Source organism: Salarias fasciatus, chromosome 9 (genome assembly GCF_902148845.1).
Source record: "Salarias fasciatus chromosome 9, fSalaFa1.1, whole genome shotgun sequence".
Classification (NCBI taxonomy): domain Eukaryota; kingdom Metazoa; phylum Chordata; class Actinopteri; order Blenniiformes; family Blenniidae; genus Salarias; species Salarias fasciatus.
In genome coordinates, this window is record NC_043753.1 from 1205023 (window position 1) to 1219471 (window position 14449).

The 14449-nt window shown below is 57.3% G+C and overlaps 2 protein-coding genes across 2 annotated transcripts; one reads left to right on the top strand and one right to left on the bottom strand.

Moving 5' to 3' along the window:
• Positions 1 to 331: 331 nt before the first annotated feature.
• eif2s3 (eukaryotic translation initiation factor 2, subunit 3 gamma) lies at positions 332 to 6251 on the bottom strand. The gene is made up of 11 exons (XM_030099213.1): positions 5845 to 6251; positions 4659 to 4722; positions 4325 to 4452; positions 2698 to 2819; positions 2504 to 2598; positions 2241 to 2399; positions 2032 to 2166; positions 1755 to 1849; positions 1413 to 1557; positions 959 to 1301; positions 332 to 572 (listed from the first exon to the last, which is right to left on the bottom strand). The coding sequence occupies exons 1-11, from the start codon at positions 5911 to 5913 to the stop codon at positions 509 to 511; spliced, it is 1419 nt and encodes a 472-aa protein (XP_029955073.1). The 5' UTR covers positions 5914 to 6251; the 3' UTR covers positions 332 to 508.
• Positions 6252 to 6770: 519 nt separating this feature from the next.
• klhl15 (kelch-like family member 15) lies at positions 6771 to 13410 on the top strand. The gene is made up of 9 exons (XM_030099203.1): positions 6771 to 7029; positions 7621 to 7719; positions 7935 to 8018; positions 8082 to 8220; positions 9147 to 9560; positions 10186 to 10347; positions 10445 to 10654; positions 11087 to 11277; positions 11368 to 13410. Exons 3-9 carry the CDS (start codon positions 7999 to 8001, stop codon positions 12107 to 12109), a joined length of 1878 nt encoding a protein of 625 aa, XP_029955063.1. The 5' UTR covers positions 6771 to 7029; positions 7621 to 7719; positions 7935 to 7998; the 3' UTR covers positions 12110 to 13410.
• The last annotated feature ends 1039 nt before the right edge of the window (positions 13411 to 14449 follow it).

Below are 14449 nucleotides of genomic sequence, written 5' to 3' on the forward strand. Positions count from 1 at the left end.
AAGGTGGATTTTATTCATTTCAGCTCCGTCAGTCTGCTTCAAGCCCCTGCTGCTCTGAGTGACGGAACCGTCAGACGGAACCGTCGGACGGAACCCCGGGACTCGGCTGTGCTGAAGTGAGGACATCTGGAACCAGGTTCTCCAGGACCCGGGCTGGAGGCTCTGAGCAGACTGTGAACCAGGTCCTGGACCGACATGGAAACGACATTGTTTCCATGGAAACAAACACCAACTCCTGAACTCCTGGCTTGGAGCTGCTGGACGGGGTTCTGGGTTCTGGGTTCTGGGTTCTGGGTTCTGGGTTCTGACAGGAAGGAGGCGACAGACCGGCTGTTCTTCCAAAACTCTTTATTGGACGCCGCTGCACCTCCTCCTCTCCAGCAGGGGGCAGCAGAGGAGGAGGCACCGCTCCGTTCTGCTGCTCCTGGGAAAATAAACATGAAACCAAAAACCAAGCCGGTAGGGGGACAGCGGGACGCTCTGGCCCGGGATGCCCGGTTCGATCCCCTCAGTCGTCGTCCACCGTGGGAGTGATGGTCACGCCCCTCCTGATCTGACCCCAGCCGATGAGCCTAGGAGAGAGGGAGGTCAGGAGGTCAGGGAGCAGCGGGGGTCAGGGAGCAGCCGGGGGTCAGGGAGCAGCGGGGGTCAGGGAGCAGCGGGGGTCAGGGAGCAGCGGGGGTCAGGGAGCAGCCGGGGGTCAGGGAGCAGCCGGGGGTCAGGGAGCAGCCGGGGGTCAGGGAGCAGCGGGGGTCAGGGAGCAGCGGGGGTCAGGGAGCAGCGGGGGTCAGGGAGCAGCGGGGGGTCAGGGAGCAGCCGGGGGGCAGGGAGCAGCCGGGGGTCAGGGAGCAGCCGGGGGGCAGGGAGCAGCCGGGGGGCAGGGAGCAGCCGGGGGTCAGGGAGCAGCCGGGGTCAGGGAGCAGCCGGGGGTCAGGGAGCAGCCGGGGGTCAGGCTCACCTCCAGTGCTTCTCCACGCGGCGGCTCAGGGCGATCTTCTCGCCCACCTCGGTGCAGACCGGGTTGGTCAGGACGATCTTGGCCAGGTCGGCCTTCACGGCGCTGACGCGGCCGCCGGTGGACAGCGAGCCGATGTTGACCATCAGCACTTCGTTCTTGGACAGTTTCTGGACCTTGGCGGCCTTCTTGTCGCCCTCGGTGCGGACGCCCAGCAGGCGGCGCAGCAGGAAGTAGGAGATCTCCAGCTCGGTGAAGATCTCGGGCAGCGCTCCCACGGCGCCCAGCACCTGGCCCACCATGCGGTCGGCGCGGCACAGCGTGGGGTCGATCTTGGTTCCCACGCCTGCGGAGCGGCAGAGGACCGGTGAGGGACAGTGTACCGGCGGCGGCGGGTGGAGCGGCGGTGGGCGGAGCGGCGGCGGGTGGAGCGGCGGCGGGCGGAGCGGCGGCTCACCGATCAGGCCGCCCGGCGCGGCGTACTGCAGGTCGTTGTGCTCGGCGAACAGAGACACGATCTTGGAGAAGATGGGTTTACACATCAGCTTCCCCTCCTGGTCTTTGGAGACGATTCCTGGACGCACCTCGATCTCCTGGCCCACCTGGAGGGGGCGGGGCCAGAGAGGAGAGGGGGCATCACAAAAAAGAGAGGAGGTGGGGTCAGAGAGGGAGAGGGGGCGGGGTCAGAGAGGGAGAGGGGGCGGGGCCAGAGGGAGAAGAGGTGGGGTCAGAGAGGGAGAGGGGGCGGGGTCAACAGGCAGCTCGAAACAGCGCCGTCCTCAGAGATGGAGTCGCTGACCTTGAGCACGCCCTTCAGGATACTTCCTCCGGCCACGCCCCCTTTCAGGTCGTCCACCTCACAGCCAGGTTTGTTGACATCAAACGATCTAATGACTGACACACACACACACACACACAGACACACAGACACACACACACACACCTATCAGAAATGTCCTCAAAGATTCCTCTGTATGTGTGTCTGCAGTGTGTCTGCAGTGTGTGTGTGTGTGTGTGTGTGTGTGTGTGTGTGTGTGTGTGTGTGTGTGTGTGTGTGTGTGTGTGTGTGCCGGTACCGATGAGCCGGGGCTCGGAGGTGAAGTCTCTGACAGGAACCGGGATCTTCTTGACGATGTACTCACACACCACCTCGATGTTGTACTTGAGCTGGGCGGAGATGGGGATGATGGGAGCGCCTTCCGCCACCGTGCCTGCAGAGACGGCAGGTTACACCCCGACACACACACCCTGACACACACACCCAGACCCGCGACCTCTGACCCACCCTGGACGAAGGCCAGGATCTGCTCGTACTGCTCCTTGGCCTGGCTCTCCTTCACCAGGTCGATCTTGTTCTGCAGGATCAGGATGTGCTTCAGCTTCATGATCTCGATGGCGGCCAGATGCTCCGACGTCTGAGGCTGAGGACACGACTCGTTCCCCGCTGAGGAGACACACCCAGATCAGCTGACGCTCACTGAGGGAGGAAGATGCTCTGTGGTCTGACGTTACAGGGGGACGATGCTCTATAATCTGCGGCAGGCGTACCGATGAGCAGCAGGGCGGCGTCCATGACGGCGGCTCCGTTCAGCATGGTGGCCATCAGGATGTCGTGACCGGGACAGTCGACAAACGACACGTGTCTGCGGGGAGAGGAGCGAGTTACTGCGACCGCCCGGAGCGCGGCTGGCCCCGCCCCTTGCTAGCCCCGCCCCCTTGCTAGCCCCGCCCCCTGCTCTCACCTGACCAGCTTGAAGTTCCCCTTGGTTCCGGGGATGTCTGTGGGGAACTCGTCCGGCGTGCTGCTGCCGCACGACCGGTAGCACTCGGGCCGGGGGCAGCTGGGGTCGTCCAGCTTGTACACCTGTCAGACAGGACAGCAGCCGGTCGCCATGGTAACCACGCCCAGCACTGAGCCCTGTGCTGACAGCTAATGCTAATGCTAACACTACAATAACAGTGAGATACCAGGACCAGGACCAGGACCAGGTAAACACAGTCTGGGACTAAGACCGGGAGAACCTGGACTGGGGTCAGTGTGTCCACCGTTCTCAGTGTCTGAGTTCTGTCGTCATGGAAACAGACACAAAATGCCACAAAAGTTTAACATTTTTACCTGAAATTGTTACCGTGGAAACGGGTCGTCAGGCTGAATGTTTACAGAGTAACTAGTTACTCTTGATCCAAAATAACTAATAAAGTCACGTTTTAAAGAAGTGACTGAAATGAACGGGACGACGTCTGTGCCCCGCCCCCAGAACCTCAGCCCCGCCCCCACAGTCTCCGCCCCCCGGTACGGCCCGGTTAATGGAACCGATGACGATGGTTTCGGCTGCTGATTGGACGGTTCTGATCGGAGATATTTCCATTTAAAATGTGGCTCTGCTGCAAAAAAAAACCCATCAGATCACGAACTTTCAGGAGTCAGCCGACCACCAGGGGGCGACAGCGGTGACGGCTTCATGAAGCCCCTGCAGCGGTAGCCTGATGTGACTCGGAGGGCTGATGAGGGGGTGAGGGGGTGAGGGTGAGAGGGTGAGAGCCTGGACAGTGAAGAGTGAAGGAAGGAGCATCACAGGCTCCGCCCACCTCTGGTTCGTCTCTCAAGACAGGACATGTTGACGGGCTGCAGGTTCTGGACAGAAAGCCGTGAAGTTCCTGCCTTGTCTGTATAAACTGACTTCTATGCCTTCTCCTTCTCAGGGTCGCGGGTGCCTGGAGCCAATCCCAGCTGCTGTGGGCGGGGTCACAGGTCGCCAGTCCGTCACAGGGCTGATAGATAATCACTCACGCTCACGCCTAGGGTGACCAACTAACCTGACATGCATGTTTTGGACCGTGGGAGGAAGCCGGAGAACCAAGAGGGAATCCATACACACACACACACACACACACACACACACACACACACACACACACACACACACGGGGAGAACATGCAAACTCCACACAGAGGCCCCGGCTGGTATTTGAACGTCCACATGCGCTGGAGGAAGGCCGGGCGCTGTCGGGCGATCGGGTGAGAGAGAGAATAACCTGCGACTCGTCCACTCCTCCAAATTTACACTGACTTGTGCGACGGGAGTCGACGTTTCCGTTAATGCCCTACCGTGCGCAAACTGACCATTCGTCAGTTTCCGAGTGTCACTCCATGTTGGATCTGCCGATCATCATGCCGATTCAGGGATGCTTTTTGTAAATTCTTGGGGAATTTCATTTCGCTTTTTATTCAAAGTTTTATGTTGCACTGGAAACTGCTCACATGGTTTGTTTGAAAGCAGAGCAATAAAGATACTGATGACTTTCCTGACATGACTAACAACTGTGATTACAATATTGACCACACCCCCCCACCCCCGGCGCACCCACCTTGGCGTTGGCATAGCCCAGCTTGATGGTGATGTTCCTCTCCAGCTCGTTCTTGAAGCGGACCGTGTGCACGCCCGAGATGGCCTTCACCACCGTGGACTTGCCGTGGGCCACGTGGCCGATGGTGCCTGAGAGACCGGAGGGGAACACACGTTCTACACCTTCCACATCTACGCTCTGCTACAACAATCACACCGGAGCTGCGGCGCCGTCAGGTTTCATCCAGCAACAAACAGTCAAGTTGCCAGAAGAAGAGACAGTGACAGCAGCTCGACCTTTAACCTTTCACCTGCTGTGAGAACATGAGTGTGTTCTGAAGACGTTCTGTTCTCACCGATGTTGATGGTGGCCTGTCTGCTGATGATCTCTGGAGACAGAGGCGTCAGCGTGGACACGTCCTGCAGAGGAGACACACACACACACACACACACACACACACACACACACACACACACACACACACACACACACACACACACACACACACACACACACCACAAACATCAGAACCAGACCAGGTTCACACTGAAGCGTCAGGAAGTGAACTTTAATCCAACATTTCCATCTGACCGGGTGACCAACAGGCTGAAGCAGGGAATGCTGCACACTCCGACGTCTGATTTGACCCGTTTTTGTCTGAAATCGGCATCAAATCCCACTGAAACGTTGCTGAGGAACTCCTTTAATTCCAAAATCACAGTGAAGGTTTTAGTTTGTAACGCTTTATAAAGGTTTTCCAGACGTGTAACACTGGACCGGGGCCTCTTCCCAGTTTATCACTAATAAACATAAAACCCTGGACTGACTTATTTTTAACAACATGGTAAATTATATCTGCCCCTGGATTAAAATCCATGATCGTCTGTACACGCTGGAATAGTGAAGTCTGAATCAGTTAGCTTTTGTGTTTGTGGACTGAACATGCGAGAGGGCCCGTTACTGAACCCCATTCAGAACTCCATTGACTTTTCTGCTGATTTAGCAACACGAGAAGCGACACTAATACCAAAAAATAAAAAATAAACAAAAAACAAAGAAACCTGAGAACATCATGGTTACGTTTGTACCTGTTCGCACCGACACGTGAATATTAAAACGTTTGATTGATCGTTTATCGTCTGGAAAATACGCGCTGAAGCCCCGCAGAAGCTGGAAGAGCCGGGAATCCCATTCAGAACTCCGTTGACTTTTTCACCACTTTAGCATCATGAGAAACAAAGCTAGCGCGTTCACCGGACCGCGGCCGCGTTTTCCTGACACGGCGAGCCGCTCTACGGATTAATAACGGCGTGGCAGGGATAAAAACGTATATACGACTGAACGAAAACACGTGTTCGATGCTCGCTGGAGGGGCCGCCGGGCTCGCTGCTCTGCTCGCCGCCGGTCAGCAGTCATGTGCCGGGCGGAGCAGGCGGCGCGGGGCCGGGAGACGGAGCGCAGTCACCGGGCCGCCGCACGGTGCTCCCCCGGTCACAGACAGGCGGAACCGCCCCGATAAACACCGGTAAATGTTAACCTACCAGGCTGTGGAGATCCTGTTTGGCCAGATGAGGCTGGCCGAGCGTCGCTCCGGACTCATCCCCCGCCATGTTCAAGCCGAAGAGAAGGCTGCCCGCGGCGGACGCCTGAATCACTCTTCACCGGAAAAAACGACTCGAAACCGAATCAAACAGCTCTCAGCTCCAGGGGAACCACTCGGCCTCTGGCAGTACGGAGCGATGTCTGTCTGTCGATCCCTTCCAAACCTTTCTGACTGAGACACAATAACGTGCCGGGGTCCTTCGTGAACCGGCTGATGCAATTTAATTTTATATCACAGTTAGAAAACTAAAGCGACCAAAACTTTTCAAATCCAAGTAAAATGAGGTTTTCACGAATAAAGAGCCACTTTAAGAAGCGTTAGTATTTCGCTCAGAACTAAAGAAACAAACTAGTATCCATGTGTCGGGTCCGTCGGATAATAATGACGTCATGCTACTGATAATTTTTGTCTAGCTGATCGCCGGTATTAAATTCCAAAATATAATAAATACTACATTTACTATAAAATTGTGATGTATATAAGACATTGTATGCATGTTAGAAAAAACAATCATTACAATAAATATTCGATTAATTTTCCACTATTTTTATTTATGAAATAAACAGAATAAAAACACAACAACAACAAAAATCAGTCAGTAAAAGTTAATTAAAAAAAAATCAAGGTACATAAGTCAATACTTTCAGCAGCTTCCTTATAATTCGAATCACTGTTAATTTTTATAAATTGTTCTGTTTCTCTGTTGGACCGGGTTCTGACGGTTCTGACAGGACTTCTGCACCTCGGTGGGAGTGAACCATCCCACTTGTAGTCCGGCGTTATTTTTCCTGAGGAGCGGCTCCTCTGTCCGATCCACGAGCTGTGCATGGCGTGCTACGCCCTTTAGCCCCGCCCACACAGGAAGTGACGTCGGTGCAGAAGATGGCGTCCTGGGGTCCGGAGGACCGCTGCGGTTCGGACTGACCCGGATCCGTGCTGGGGTCCCCGATCCTGACCCGCAGCGTGTGGGGCTCTCTGATCCGGGCCGCTTGGGGGGTTCTGATCCGGGACGGACCCGGACCGTGTGGGGGTCTCCGTACCGGGACCGGGCTGATGGACGCTGCCCGCGGCACGGCGGAGCCCCGCTGATGTCCGACGGAGCCCGAGCCGCCGGGTCCGAGAGGTGAGCCGGGAGGGGGGGCAGGATGGAGGATCTTCCGCCCGGAGCTCCACGAGGAGCGGGGAGCAGCGGAGACCCGGGGGGAGCTTTGTTTACACCGGAGGAGGCTGAGTGCTGCTCAGAGCTGTGTTTACCTGGAGGAGGAGGAGGAGGAGGAGGAGGAGGAGGAACAGCTTAGAGGAGGAGGAGGAACAGCTTAGAGGAGGAGGAGGAGGAGAAGGAACAGCTTAGAGGAGGAGGAGGAGGAGGAAGAGGAACAGCTTAGAGGAGGAGGAGGAGGAGGAGGAGGAGGAGGAACAGCTTAGAGGAGGAGGAGCAGCTGCTGCTCTGTCTGTCCACTAGACGGACCAGGCTCTGACCCTGAATGCTGCTGCTCCTCCTCATCCTTCTTCTCCTTTAAGCTGTTCCTCCTCCTCCTCTAAGCTTTTCCTCCTCCTCCTCCTCCTCTTCCTGCTCCTCCTCATCCTCCTTTAAACGGTTCCTCTTCCTCCTCCTCTTAGCTGTTCCTCCTCATCCTCCTTTAAACTGTTCCTCTTCCTCCTCCTCCTCCTCTTCCTCCTGGTCTAATACCCATGTTCCTGTCTCCTCTCTCAGAACCAGGGAGACTCAAGCACAGGAGATGCTAGCGCTCTGTTAGCGCTCTGTTAGCGCTCTGCCATCGAAGCCTGTGATCGTTCACCTGGGCTCCAACAGGTACGACTTCCCCGACCTTTAACCCTCCATACAGTTTCTGTCAAACATAAGGCACGTGGCCCAAAACCAGTCCACAAGCAGCTCCAATCTGGCCGCCAAGCCAAGAAACTTTTAGAGAAAGTTACTACGAGTAGCAGAGAGAGACGGTGATGCTAACTAGCATTAGCATTAGGGGAGTGTGTTGGTCGGGTTCTGACTGCTGGCTCTTCGTCCAGGTCTCCACTGCGACTGGACACGAGGGGCGCCGTGCTCTGATTGGCTGGGACGGCCTCCTCTGACATGCCCGTGGCCAATCAGAGGTGAGCGTGGCGTGTGTGTGTGTGTTCCTTCTCTTCGCGCTGGCTAACCCCGCCCCTCCACAGGAGTGTTATGTCGGGGGCGGATGTGGAGGTGTACCTGTCCCAGGTGCATGATGGGAGTGTGTCGTCGGGCTTCAGGGCGCTGTACGAGGAGCGTCTGCTGCTGGACGTCACACTGCTGATCGAGGAGCACCACTTCCAGGTACACACACACACACACACACACACACACACACACTGGATCAGGGCACCTGGTGCCGTGAGGAGGCAGAGCTAACCACTGCACCACAGTGACCACGACGAGTCAGAAAACTGATGAAGAATGAGAACAAAACTTAAAGCAACTCTGAAAAAAAGGAGACACTGACTACGTTTTCATGCAGTCAATATTCCAGTTTCTGAAACGTTCGGAAAACCCCGTTTACCTGCTGAACAGACATCGGGATGTCTCCATTCAATCCACGGCGCAGACGCCATGACTGCAGTTACACCTCATGCCACTAGGTGTGCTGTTTGCAGGTTCAACCTTATTTTACACAGACACCACAGAAGAAGAGGGCTGCAGGCTCTCCGCATGTTGTGAGAAACAGTCAGCAGTAAGACGTGGTGACATGTTCAGTGAAGCGATGCAGCGTTTTTTCAGTAAAAGAGAAGAACTGAACGATTTCTGCACATTTTATTTACGGAGCAGCAGCTACACTGTGTCACAAGTAGTTCCTTTACTCAAAAGACTGAGATTCTTTGCGGATAGAACATGCGCAGAGCAGTATTTATGTCTCTTTCGACCGAGATATCCTGATGCGCGTTTATATGAACAGAAATTCGGGTTTGAAAAGGAGGAACCCGGCGGTCTTTTTCAGGATTTTAAAAACACAAATGTGAGCTTATTCGGGTTTTTGCGGGTGTTTACATGGCCACGCGCTACTTATTGGCTGCATGTAAACGTACTGTCTCTCTCTCTCTCTCTCACCCTCTCTCTCTCTCTCCCCGTGTGTGTCTCTGTCTCTCTCTCTCCGTGTGTGTGTGTCTCTGTGTCTCTCTCTCCATATGTGTGTCTCTGTCTCTCTCTCTCTCCATGTGTCTCCCTCTCTCCCTCCTTCTCTGTCTCTTCCCCCCCCCCCCTCGCAGGCCCACAAGGCCCTGCTGGCGACGCAGAGCGACTACTTCCGGGTGATGTTCACGGCGGACATGCGGGAGCGGGACCAGGACCGGATCCAGCTGAAGGGGCTGACGGCGGCGGGCTTCGGCCACATCCTGCGCTTCATGTACTACGGCTCCCTGGAGCTGAGCATGGCGTCGGTGCAGGAGATCCTGCAGGCCGCCATGTACGTGCAGCTGACGGAGGCGGTGGAGTTCTGCTGCTCCTTCCTGCTCGCCAAGATCTGCCTGGACAACTGCGCCGAGGTGACGCGGCTGCTGGAGGACTTCAGCGTGGGCGTGGACGGCGTCCGCGAGCGGCTGGACGGCTTCCTGCTGGACAACTTCGTCCCGCTCATGAGCCGGGCCGACTTCCTGTCCTACCTCAGCCTGGAGAGACTGCAGGTCTGTGTCCGTCCCCTGACCGTCCCCTTCTGTCCAGCTCATGACTGTCTCCCTGTCCCCTGACCAAGTCCCTGTCGCTCCCTGTCTCCTGACCGTGTCCCTGTCTCCATCCCCTGCATCTCCTGACCTTTTCCCTGTCCGTCCCCTGACCCTGTCTCCATCTCCTGTCCCCATCCCCTGGCCCGGTCTCCGTCCCCTGACCCTGTCTCCTGACCATCTGCTGTCTCAATCCCCTGTCTCTGTCCGGACATTCTTCCTGTCTGTCCCCTGTCCCCTTCCCCTGACCCGGTCTCCGTCCTTTGAACATGTCTCTGTCTCCTATCTCTGTCCCCTGACCGTGTCTCCCCCCTGTCCCTGTCCCCTGACCATCTGCTGTCTCCATCCCCCGTCTCCGTCCCGACCTTCTCTCTGTCCGTCCCCTGACTCTGTCTCCATCCCCTGTCCCCTACGCTGTCTCCGTCCCCTGTCTCTATCTCTGACCCGACCTTGTCCCTGTCTCCATCTCCTGTCTCCGTCCTGACCTTCTCCCTGTCCGTCCCCTGACCCTGTCTGTATCCCACGTCCCTGTCTCCTGTCCCTGTCCCTGTCTCCATCCCCTGACGCTGTCCCCCGTCCCCGTCCCCAGGCCTACCTGAGCAGCGACGCTCTGAGCCGCTTCCCGGAGATCGAGCTGTACGAGGCGGTGCAGGCGTGGCTCCGTCACGACCGGCGGCGCTGGCGCCACACGGACACCGTCGTCCAGTCCGTCCGCTTCTGTCTCATGACGCCGGCCAACATCTTCGAGAAGGTCGGGGACACGGAGACGCCACGAGTCCAGGACGGGAACGAGAGACGTCTCTGTCCACTAACGTCCCCGTCCCGTCCTCTCCCGTCCCGTCCGACAGGTGAAGACGTCGGAGTTCTACCGGTACTCCCGGCAACTGCGGCAGGAAGTGGACCAGGCGCTGGGCTACTTCCACGACGTCCACCGCCAGCCGCTGGTGGACACCAACTCCAACCGCATCCGGTCGGCCCGTCCCCAGACCGCCGTCTTCAGGGGGATGATCGGACACAGCATGGTGAACAGCAAGATCCTGCTGCTGCAGCGGCCCAAGGTGGGGGGGGGGGGGGTCCATCACTACATCACTCCTCCGTCACTCCTCCGTCACTCCTCCGTCACTCCTGAGCTAGCTAGCTGAGCTAACCAGGTCCACAACAAACGTCTTCTTGATAACGGCTCAGTTTCCATGGAAACGCTGCTGCAGCAGTTCTGCACATGCTCAGTAGAGACCATCAGAGACCGGTCTTCCTCCAGAGGGCCGAGATCCTGATCCACATGCTCCTGGTCCTGATCCACATGCTCCTGGTCCTGATCCACATGCTCCTGGTCCTGATCCACATGCTCCTGGTCCTGATCCACATGCTCCTGGTCCATGTTTTCCAGAAGCAGGCCTGCTTTTCACTTGAAACGTTGTTGTGTAGACAGGTTGTTCTTCACCCGGCTCTGCTCTGACCCGGTTCTGCTCTGACCCGGTTCTGCTCCCCAGGTGTGGTGGGAGCTGGAGGGTCCTCAGGTTCCGCTGCGCCCCGACTGCCTCGCCATCGTCAACAACTTCGCCTTCCTGCTGGGCGGCGAGGAGCTGGGGCCGGACGGCGAGTTCCACGCCTCGTCCAAGGTGTACCGCTACGACCCCCGCCAGAACTCCTGGCTCCGCATGGCCGACATGTCCGTCCCCAGGTCCGGCCCCCGTCCCGCCGTAGCCCCGCCCCCCGTGGCCCCGCCCCCCGTGGCCCCGCCCCCTCTCACGCCTCCCGTCTCCCCCCGCAGGTCGGAGTTCGCCGTGGGCGTCATCGGGAAGTTCATCTACGCCGTGGCGGGCCGCACGCGGGACGAGACCTTCTACTCCACCGAGCGCTACGACATCCTGGAGGACCGCTGGGAGTTCGTGGAGCCATACCCCGTCAACAAGTACGGCCACGAGGGCACGGTGCTGGACGGCAAGCTCTACATCACCGGCGGCATCACGTCCTCCTCCACCTCCAAGCAGGTGTGCGTGTTCGACCCCGGGCGGGAGGCGGGGGGCGGCGCCGGCGGGCCGGACCCCCTGCGGGCGCGGGGCCGCGGCCCGGCGCCGCCCGCCGCGCACGCCGGCTGCTGGGAGAACAAGTCCAAGATGAACTACGCGCGCTGCTTCCACAAGATGATCTCCCACAACGGGAAGCTGTACGTGTTCGGCGGCGTGTGCGTGGTGCTGCGCGCCTCCTTCGAGTCGCAGGGCTGTCCGTCCACCGAGGTGTACGACCCCGGCGCCGACGACTGGACCATCCTGGCCTCCATGCCCATCGGCCGCAGCGGCCACGGCGTGGCCGTCTTGGAGCGCCAGATCATGGTGCTGGGCGGCCTGTGCTACAACGGCCACTACAGTGACTCCATCCTGACCTTCGACCCCGACGACAACAAGTGGAAGGAGGACGAGTATCCCAGGATGCCTTGCAAACTGGACGGGCTGCAGGTGTGCAGCCTGCACTTCCCCGAGTACGTGCTGGAGCACGTGAGACGCTGCAGCTGAGGTCTGCTCCGCCTCCTTTTCTACACGCGCCTGTCCCGGGGGCGGGGCCAGAGGCGGGGGTGGGGCCATGGGTGGGGGCGGGGCCTCGGCCCACGGAACATTTACACACCGAGCTTTGTCAGAAAAACACGTAGAGATGTGGGCGAGGCACAGCAGGCCGAAGGGTTCTCTTTAGAACGGAACGCTCCGGAAGGTCCTGATGGTACCTCCTGTGTGGTTCCAGAAGGTTCTGATGCAGCTCGGCCTCCAGGGAGGAACCAGACAGATGAACCCCTCCCCCCCCCCCCCCACACACACACACACACACACACACACACACACACACACACACACACACACACACACACACACACACACACACACACAAGAGATAAATGATCAATAAAAACATGGCGGTGACGAGCCGCAGTCATCCTGAACAGTTCTTTAAAGCTAAATGAATGTTTGATGTTTGATGGGTTAATTATCCTGCTGTTAGCAGTTAGCAGTTAGCTCGAGCTTCGCTGTATTTAAAGATGAATTATTTAAACATCTCTCTGGGTGACAGAGCGCTACATCAGCATTAGCTCGTCCTCACAGTCAGTGGCAGCTAGCGTTGGCTCCTCACAGTTGGAGTTGGCTAGCGTTAGCTCTTCCAGAGTTAGTCAGAGCTAGCGTTAGCTCTTCCTCACAGTTAGCGGGAGCTAGCGTTAGCTCTTCCTCACAGTTGGCGGGAGCTAGCGTTAGCTCTTCCTCACAGTTGGCGGGAGCTAGCGTTTGCTCTTCCTCACAGTTGGCGGGAGCTAGCGTTAGCTCTTCCTCACAGTTGGCGGGAGCTAGCGTTAGCTCTTCCTCACAGTTGGCGGGAGCTAGCGTTAGCCCTTCCTCCAGTTGGCGGGAGCTAGCGTTAGCTCTTCCTCACAGTTGGCGGGAGCTAGCGTTAGCTCTTCCTCACAGTTGGCGGGAGCTAGCGTTAGCTCTTCCTCACAGTTGGCGGGAGCTAGCGTTAGCTCTCCTCACAGTTGGCGGGAGCTAGCGTTAGCTCCTCCTCACAGTTGGCGGGAGCTAGCGTTAGCTCCTCACAGTTGGCGGGAGCTAGCGTTAGCTCCTCCTCACAGTTGGCGGGAGCTAGCGTTAGCTATTCCTCACAGTTAGCGGGAGCTAGCGTTAGCTCTTCCTCACAGTTGGTGGGAGCTAGCGTTAGCTCTTCCTCACAGTTGGCGGGAGCTAGCGTTAGCTCTTCCTCACAGTTAGCGGGAGCGAGCGTTAGCTCCTCCTCACAGTTGGCGGGAGCTAGCGTTAGCTCCTCACAGTTGGCGGGAGCTAGCGTTAGCTCCTCCTCACAGTTGGCGGGAGCTAGCGTTAGCTATTCCTCACAGTTAGCGGGAGCTAGCGTTAGCTCTTCCTCACAGTTGGTGGGAGCTAGCGTTAGCTCTTCCTCACAGTTAGCGGGAGCGAGCGTTAGCTCCTCCTCACAGTTGGCGGGAGCTAGCGTTAGCTCCTCACAGTTGGCGGGAGCTAGCGTTAGCTCCTCCTCACAGTTGGCGGGAGCTAGCGTTAGCTATTCCTCACAGTTAGCGGGAGCTAGCGTTAGCTCTTCCTCACAGTTGGTGGGAGCTAGCGTTAGCTCTTCCTCACAGTTGGCGGGAGCTAGCGTTAGCTCTTCCTCACAGTTGGCGGGAGCTAGCGTTAGCTCCTCCTCACAGTTAGCAGGAGCGAGCGTTAGCTCCTCCTCACAGTTGGCGGGTGAGAAATCCACCGCGGATGTCAACAGAACGCCGCAGGTTCTCCAGGGTTGACAGATCTGTATCAAACGCAACGTAGAACACAGAGAACCAGAACCAGAACCGGAGCCTGGCTGTTCTCAGCAGGACTCCCTTCAGGGACTTGGGACCGGAGTTCAGGACTGAGGCCGCTTTGAGGAGAAAGTAGAGGAGAATGAAGTTGATAACCTGGAGAACGTGGAACCTTCAGAACCCAGCCAGTTAGATTCCTCTGCCAGCTGAGCAGTGGAGATAGCCCCGCCCCCTCCTCCAGCTGAACAGCCAATCACTGCTGGTATGCAAATGACCCGGAGTCAGGTTTCACAGCAGAGCAAAATGCTGAATGAAGTCAAAGCGGTGGAGGACCTGCTGACTTTTCTACTCCTGTCCCGAGTCGTTCCTTCTGTAAATACTGAACAGTTTTTATTCCTTTCTAGAGAGCCGGGCCGTCAGAATGTCGCCGTCTGTAAGAACTGCTGAATTTTCTACAGCAGAATTTTCTACCTATGTGAACCTGGCCTGCCTTTTTAGCATTGTTAATTTTAGCAATATTTTTTTATTTATTTATTTTATTTATTTATTTTGAAGGGACAGTGTG

Excerpts from the sequence above, each read along its gene's own strand:
- klhl15 (XM_030099203.1), top strand. The coding sequence starts at position 7,999 with ATGCCCGTGGCCAATCAGAG. Across the intron at positions 8,019-8,081 it reads ATGCCCGTGGCCAATCAGAG|GAGTGTTATGTCGGGGGCGG; the intron begins GTGAGCGTGGCG and ends GCCCCTCCACAG. Across the intron at positions 10,348-10,444 it reads CGGCCAACATCTTCGAGAAG|GTGAAGACGTCGGAGTTCTA; the intron begins GTCGGGGACACG and ends CCCGTCCGACAG.
- eif2s3 (XM_030099213.1), bottom strand. The coding sequence starts at position 5,913 with ATGGCGGGGGATGAGTCCGGAGCGACGCTCGGCCAGCCTCATCTGGCC. Across the intron at positions 2,167-2,240 it reads GATCCTGGCCTTCGTCCAGG|GCACGGTGGCGGAAGGCGCT; the intron begins GTGGGTCAGAGG and ends CCGTCTCTGCAG. Across the intron at positions 1,302-1,412 it reads CGCGCCGGGCGGCCTGATCG|GCGTGGGAACCAAGATCGAC; the intron begins GTGAGCCGCCGC and ends GCCGCTCCGCAG.